The sequence below is a fragment of the Nematolebias whitei genome, chromosome 21, assembly GCF_014905685.2.
Source record: "Nematolebias whitei isolate Nwh7 chromosome 21, NemWhi1, whole genome shotgun sequence".
Classification (NCBI taxonomy): domain Eukaryota; kingdom Metazoa; phylum Chordata; class Actinopteri; order Cyprinodontiformes; family Rivulidae; genus Nematolebias; species Nematolebias whitei.
The window spans coordinates 33,734,077-33,741,950 of NC_056518.1; the positions used below are offsets into that span (position 1 = coordinate 33,734,077).

The window sequence follows — 7,874 nt, forward strand, 5'->3', positions numbered from 1 at the left end:
TGTCTCTAGGACTGTGGCAGACTGGGTGGATGGTGTCTCTAGGACTGAGGCAGACTGGGTGGATGGCTCCGAGCCCAGCAGCAGATGGCAACGCAGTCACATCCGAGGGAGGTTGTTCAAGCTGATTTTTTTCATTTATCCTTTATTTATCCAGGTAGTCTCATTGGGTCAGGACAACTCATTTTCAAGAGAGACCTGTTTAGGGAGCAGATGGTGGGGGTTAAGGGCCTTGCTCAGGGGCCCAGAGTGGGGTGAATGAGGGTGGAGGCAGGTGTGGGTGTTTCACCTTTTCCACCCACATTTTGATGTTTACAGTACCAGGATTGACCCTGTGACTTTCCGAACACAGGCCCATCTTCTAACCTCTGCGCCACCACTCCCCCTGATATAAGGAGAAAGTCCCTGACTTCTGGACTAATAAAAACTGTTTCCTCAACTTGTTTGGTTCAATACCCGCTTTAAAGTATTTTTCTATGGCTCACACATTTGAGCCAACAAGACGGTGGTGCAGTGGTTGGTCTTTGCTGTGTAGTTACATAACTGCCAATCACATCTGTGTGAAAGCGTGAGAAGCAACAATGTATTAAACTATGTACTGTGACGAGCCCGTACTGAGCGCTGCAAACTAAATTAAGGGAAACTTACAGCCTGTTTCTGCTCCTCATCCTATCAGCCAGCAAAGGGAAGCAGAGAAAGAGCAAGAAGAGCGAAATCAAGAAAATGAAAGTCACGAAAAGAAAAAGAAGTGATATTTGCATGCATCAGATTGTGCTTGGACACAGCTAAAGATGAAAGCAGTGTCTCGGTTTTGGACACATTTCGGTCCACCAAGCTTAAGAGCCCAGTTATTTATTTATTTATTTACAGCGGATGATCACCAACAAGTCAAAGAGCTGCAGATTTAAGATAGCAGCATCCCATTTCCAGAGAAATGTGTTTGAAGCTGGACTGTTTTACCTTCAGCAGCCTCATGAGTCCCTCCAGCTGCACCATCAGCTCCCGCCGGCTCTCCTGCAGAGCCGACATGCGCCTCTCCAGCTCGTCCTTCCTGTGTCTGCGGGCGAACACGTGGAACAGGACACGGGTTAACGACCTGAGTTAGGGCAGCCAGGTCATATACCCCTAAACATTATATTATTATTTTATTATTAATGTTGTTGTTGGTTCTATATGACTATTATTATTATTCAATCAACCTTTATTTATACAGGTAAATCCCATTGAGCCTCGAGGACTCATTTACGAGAGAGACCTGATTATTATTAATATTAGTAATCAACAACAATTTAAATTACCTAATCTGGACACTGTAGTTTCAGTGAAAAGGCAGTTTGAATGCAGATTACTAAAAGATCACTGAAATTTGCTTTAAAAAAGCTCAAACTAAATCTAAGACAAAACAGGTAAACTGTGGCTAAAATTAGCCGAGCATTAACTAAACAGCAGAACAATAGCTAAAAGCTTATAAAATTGCTAAATGCTAGAATTAACAACAAAGAAAAAATGGAGAAAGTCAGATACTAAAGTTAAAATACAGTAAGTAAAATAGCAGCTAAAATTAGCAAACAGATGCTAAAACGAGATAAATTGTAGCTAAAATTAGCTAAACATGTTGGATTTGACAAAACAGTAGCTAAAATCTAAATGTGCAGAAAAGTAAACCCATGTGCTGAAATAAAATTAAATCAAAACAATGAAATGAATCAAACTACAACAGACTAATTGATTTGATAATATTCTGGTAATTGATGCAGATCAATATCTGGTGCTACACCTTGTTGTTCTGACACCAAACACACCCAGAAGGAAAAATGGAGCAAACTGAAAGGGACAATGACAATATGATTTTAAAATGATTTAATTATTTAGGAATAATATGTAAAATGCATCATAGTTTTGTTTAAAGTTCACAGTCGAGTGTGAATGTAACAAAAGTCAGGACTGAGGAAAGAAATTCAGCAACAAACAGGTTTTCATGCAGGATGTAAAAAAAAAAATCAAAGAAGTTAAATCTTGTTTTCAACTTTTAATTTGGGTATTGTTTGTGATTTATTATTTAGGACTGATCACACAAACAAGAAGGTCTTCAGGACAACCGAGAGTCCTGCAGGAAGGGCCCGCTGCGGTCCGGGCTCATCTAAAAACGTCCTCCTGCTTCAGCACGGCTCAGAACCATCACAAGACAATCTGAAGTTTTCTGAAGGCTTTTCTCTGTTTGTGGAACAAGCTCGAGTCAGGTTCTCGAGGTGGATTCTTCCATCCAGAACCAGACCTGACTCAGCCTTGGTGGATTTATGGAGCATGCATCAGGACTGTTTGTTTTTCTGCTCCCATCGGGTCTGACCTGCTCCCCTGTGCTGGGCTTGCGGCAGGTTCATACCTGAGAAGCCGCAGTTCGGTCAGCAGCGTCGGGTTCTGTTGGGCTTTTTCTGGTGTCGGCTGAGAGGCCTGCTCGTGCTCCAAACGCAGCCGCTGGATCTCCTGCAGGATCTCCCTGAACATGGCACAACGTTGTGGTCAAAACATGCGATTTATTACTTTAGGAAGAATTTTCAATTTCTGAGTAACAAAATAATTTTTGAGAAGAAATCAAACGTGAAGTTAAAATAATAATCTTTGATATTTATTAATGAAATACTTTAGGAGTTGAAGAGGGCGTTTTAAAGGCGAAGCTGCTGGAGCATCTTTTTGAATCAGCTGGACCAGATAATCAAACCTCCAAATGATTTTCACATTTATAATTTATTTTATAAAACTGAAATGTTCCTGAAATTCTATGAAGGCCCGGACAGAACGCACGTCGCCCGCCAACTTTAGTTCCACAGATTTAACCCAAGAGCTTCTTATGATGAAAAAAGAGAAATCCACAAATATCTTGTGAGATCTGTCAGTGCTCATAGTGTTTGTTAGGGATCACTCTCAACTACTGCCTCATCAAAGTTCAGCATGATGTCTGCAGAACGTGTTTTGGTTGATTGTGTGTCTCCCCCTGGTGGTGTGTCCTCTTCATGTCTGTTTCTTTAACTTGATTCAAAGATGCTGTCTAAAGCTGGTCATAGTAAAAACCGACACGAGGAAGTAATGACCTGTTTTTGTTTTCCAGCTCTGCGATCAGCTGTCTCTGTTGTTTGTTAGCATCAAAGTTGAAGGTCAGGTCTGACGGAGGACACTGCTGCTGAAACAGAGTTCAGGTTGGTGAGTGAATTAAATCATCTGACGGTTCATTCATTCTCCTAACAGTACAACAAATGAACACAAACAAAGGCAACAATATCGTAAACTTTAGTGGTGGGCTACAACTAACTTTGTTTACTAAAATTAACTTATAGCTTAACTGAAGTCATGTGTGGCGTTCGGGGGGACACTTACTGTGGAGTTGCCGGCCTCGGCCGCCAGGCGTGCGGCGTATCGTGCGATGAGCCGGTGTTCTTCATCGAGCCGGCTGGGACTTTCCAAGACGCTGTTGAAAGTCAAACACAGTCAAACATGGCACAGAGAAAACACCAACTCTGACGTTAAAACTTCTTTAAAGCAGGAAGTTGGTCCAAATTATTTAAAAGTACATGACTTCATGCCACTTAGCTCGACAGTCAGAGGTCATGATGATAAGCAGCCAGATGTGCGCTCGTGTTAGCAATGACTGCAGATGTGAGAAAGTCTGAGAATGATCATGGCGTGTCGAGTGGACACATGACTGGACATACGCTGCATCAGCTCTGCAGGTCGTCTGCAACGACGTGAAGGACAGATGAACAAGTTTTAGGAGCATGCTAACGCTGACTAGAGAGTAAGTGACGACTCAAACACCAAAAGGCCGAGCACGCCTATCTGTATGAAAGATTGCATATGGATATTTTGCTAACAGAAAGACGGGGTGACACCAGCACTTACTGACACAGATTTAAGCAAAAATGCCATCCAACGTGTAATGCTCAAACTATTTGCTGGGAACGATGCTCAACTACTGCTACAGCTAATCTGAGCTCGATATCAGTCAGATTAGAGTTATAACCAGGTCCCTAATCAGTTGTAGATGTACATCTAATGATTACTTAAAGCTTTGTTCAAATCTGACTGCTGGTTTGTGAGATATTTTGTTGACACTGCAGACACCGGTAACAAGAGAACCTCATACGGCACGTTGGACGCCCGTCAAAGTGCAAACATGCAGCAATCTATAGCAATGGTTCAGACATAGGCGTCACAACAGTTATATGTGAAGGGGACGTGTCCCCCTCATATTTAAAATAAATAGTTTGGACCCCCCACATTTACCATGAAACATTAGTTCACCCAGCGCTGTTTCTATTTCTTCATGAACGAATCCATTCCACTTGATTAACTGGAGAATAATCAAACCACTAAAAGTCCACTCCAGATTTTCCTGGTTACAACAACTCACCACCTCATGCAGAGTGAAACACGTCAACGATTTATAAGACAGATCTTGGTGTCAGGCCTCAGACTGATCAAGTCTTTCGAATGAAAGACGAAACGCCAAAAAGAAACTGTCCAGATAACGATTTATCCTTTTGTGTACCACAGCTGTGTTTCTCACTTGACAGGGCAGGGGAAGGAGGGGGAGACATCTGTGTGTGGGGTAGGATGTGTGGGAGAAGCTCTATTCACACAAGGAGAGCTGTTGGTCAGGACACTTCTTGTTGCTCTCTAAAATAGTTATTGAATCATTTACTTATGTAGGTAAACTAGATATTAAACAGCCTGTTAAAATATTGCAGAAGGCAGGAAATGACATCTACTTTATTCATAATTTTCTGGGAGTAGACTGCCAAGACCCCCCCCCCCCCCCCCCCCCCCCCCCACACACACGCACAACCTACTTTTAGCTATTTTTACTAATTACAGCTTTAGCATCTGTTTTGCTGCCTTTAGCTAACATTTTGCTAATATAATAATAATAATAATAATAATCATGTGTTATGTGTTGTCATCATTGTATGTTCCCATTCAATGGCAAAATTGTCTCTGCATTTAACCCATCCACCACCAGGTGGTGCAGAGAGCAGCTATTGAAAGCCCCCGGGAGCATTTGGGGATAGGGTGTGCTGCTCAGAGACACCAATATTGTGCAACAAGTTTGTTTATTTTAGCTACTGGTTTGTCAATTTGAAGTGTAGCATTTGTTTAACTACATTTCTGCTTGTTGTAGCTTTTAGCCACTGTTCTGCTGTTTTTAGCCACTGTGCTGCTGTTTTTAGCCACAGTTCTGCTGTTTTTAGCCACTGTGCTGCTGTTTTTAGCCACAGTTCTGCTGTTTTTAGCCACTGTTCTGCTGTTTTTAGCCACTGTGCTGCTGTTTTTAGCCACTGTGCTGCTGTTTTTAGCCACTGTTCTGTTGTTTTTAGCCACTGTGCTGCTGTTTTTAGCCACTGTTCTGTTGTTTTTAGCCACTGTGCTGCTGTTTTTAGCCACAGTTTCTCTGTTTTTAGCCACTGTGCTGCTGTTTTTAGCCACAGTTTCTCTGTTTTTAGCCACTGTGCTGCTTGCTTTAGCTTTCACAACTCAGTTTTAGCATCTTCAGCATTCATGCTGCATTTTCATATAGACAGTTTTTATGTTGTCACTGTGTGAAAAAAAAGACTTCACTTTGATCCGGATGTTGTTTTAGCAACATCCAAACATTTATTCTGACTAATTATAATGTCAGTTTATAATGAGCATGCTATTTGAATAATTAAAGATTGCTTAAAGGAGTGCATATCACCCACCAGCTTTCATGCCGGAGCTTTCTCCTAAAATGTTCTTGTGTTGAGAAATTACAAAGTGGTGTCCATTAATATGAAACGCTGAAAATAACCTTTGGTGCAGTCTCATGCGTGACCACCAGACGTCACGCTCGGAGTATGTGTTGGATTGAATCTCAGCTGCCACCACATCAACTTTAAGCTCAAGATGTGGTAAACTGGCCGAGTCATTTCCATCTTTGTGTTGGTTAATGTTGATTAGCTGTGGCAGCCATCTTGAATAACTGATAACCTGATCTAATATCAGTTATGTCTGTGCATCCTTTGATTTAGTTTATGTCCACACAAACACACAGACGGGGGAAACCCATTATTGCTCCATTTTTCTTTTGGCAGTGGGTGACAAAATGTCTTGCAGCACATTGCTGGAGCTTTTCTTTCAGCTGCACATTGCCCTTGAGAAACCTTGGTGTAGGATCACAACCCTGCCCTGAGGAGAACTGACCACGAGACATCCACACCCCTCATTCATAACATCTCCATATTTATAAAACCCTCCAGACTGGAAGAACTCCAGCTCCAGAGTCCCTGAGCATCCCAACCTCAAAGGAACAAATGACTGTGACGATCAAAAATCAAACTCATCCAGGAGAGAGAACGCAGAAACATTACGTCAGACTGGCCTCCATCATTAAATTCATATCCACAGTGATTCATTATTGCTGTGAGGAAATAATTGTAGAGCTGGCCTTTGAACCAGACGAACTGAAACAAGAGGACCCCCCCGCCTGCTATCTGCTGCTGTCTGATAACCCACCTGTTGAAGTGGGAGTTCTTCATGGCAGCACAGCTAATGTTCCACTAAAATACATTCACAAGGTCATGCAGCTCTGCAGCAACATTTGCAGGTTTACCTGTGGTTCCTAGAGTTTCTAAAAGTAGAACAGGAGGCAGAACTTTCCGTTATCAGAGTTCAGCAGTTTTCATTTGCAGCTCCTCCACCTGAGGATCACCTGACGAGCTGCAACACAAGGCAGGTGATGACTGCCATCCGACGCTGGTGCATTATGTGCCTTTCAGGAGTTGTGTTCCTGGCCTTTACATGGTTCCTAGAGTTTTGTGAAAGACTAACCCCACTCTCTTGTTGTAGCCCGACTCCTGTTGCCTCCTGTCTTCTCGTGACCTCTCCAGCTGTCCCCTGACAGTCCTGCTTGGTTGAAGAGACTGACCATCAAAACCATCACTCCAGAGGAGCTTCCCACCAACGCTGTCCCCTACACTCCAGAGTTCCTGTCCAGGTCCAACGATCCACTATGCTGTGCTTTATTGTTCACTTTGTAAATAAACACAGTTAAAACTTTCCCCTGGTTCTGAAATCATTGTTCTCGTGCACATACGATCTGGGTCTAAGAGCCGAACCGTCTCTCTCGTTGAACTTCCAGTTTCTCTGTGTGAGGCCGACACCTCGTCTACTTTTCAGACTAGGCCTAACACTTTCTTTGTGCATAAATCCTATAGTTAGGGGTGGCGTGGGTTTCCTGAGCGAGCTAGTTTGAGGTTAAAGGTGCTCACTTGACGACAGCCTGATCCAGAATATTTCTTTGAAAGAGAACCGTTCCTTTCATCTGTTGCCTCCGAGCTGCCCAGGATGGATTGCTCTTCTTTAAGTGAACATCTCTACTCATTGCTCTACCTGGATGATTGACCTTGATATTTGGCCATGGCTGCCTCAGACGAGTCGACGGGGGAGAGGGTGGACTCCAGAAACCATCAGAGCACCATCAAACTGGTTGACCCACTATGTGAAGGTGCTATTTATAAGACTGAGTTTGTTGCAGCTCCTCAGACAGAAGAAGTCCTTTGGATGAAAGCTGAAACGTGAGTAAACTTTGTTGGATTTTCTGCCTGGATTACTGAAGCTTCATATCTCTACTGACGTTTCAGAAAGTATTATAAGTGATACTGTAGTACTGTAGTACTTTGTATATTGGACTGTAGTGGCTACACCTAGATTTGAATCTGACTTAAAATAACATAATTTAGTTTAACTCAAATAATTGGAACTTGTTGATTTCAATCTGATTACGGTTTGTGTCATTTAATGTGTCAGTTTTTAAAATCATAATTATTCTACATGACATCCAGCCGGGGGGGGGGGGGGGGGGGGGG

The 7,874-nt window shown here is 42.6% G+C and overlaps 1 protein-coding gene across 1 annotated transcript in view; it reads right to left on the reverse strand.

Moving 5' to 3' along the window:
• Nucleotides 1-7,874, reverse strand: part of dtnbb (dystrobrevin, beta b) — a 302,359-nt gene that overhangs the window by 4,550 nt on the left and 289,935 nt on the right. Inside the window, exons 11-15 of the mRNA XM_037695224.1 lie at nucleotides 3,370-3,460; nucleotides 3,087-3,172; nucleotides 2,381-2,494; nucleotides 958-1,054; nucleotides 646-666 (exon numbers count right to left, since the gene is read on the reverse strand). Coding sequence (XP_037551152.1) covers nucleotides 646-666; nucleotides 958-1,054; nucleotides 2,381-2,494; nucleotides 3,087-3,172; nucleotides 3,370-3,460 — 409 coding nt within the window. The remainder of the gene's footprint in view (nucleotides 1-645; nucleotides 667-957; nucleotides 1,055-2,380; nucleotides 2,495-3,086; nucleotides 3,173-3,369; nucleotides 3,461-7,874) is intronic.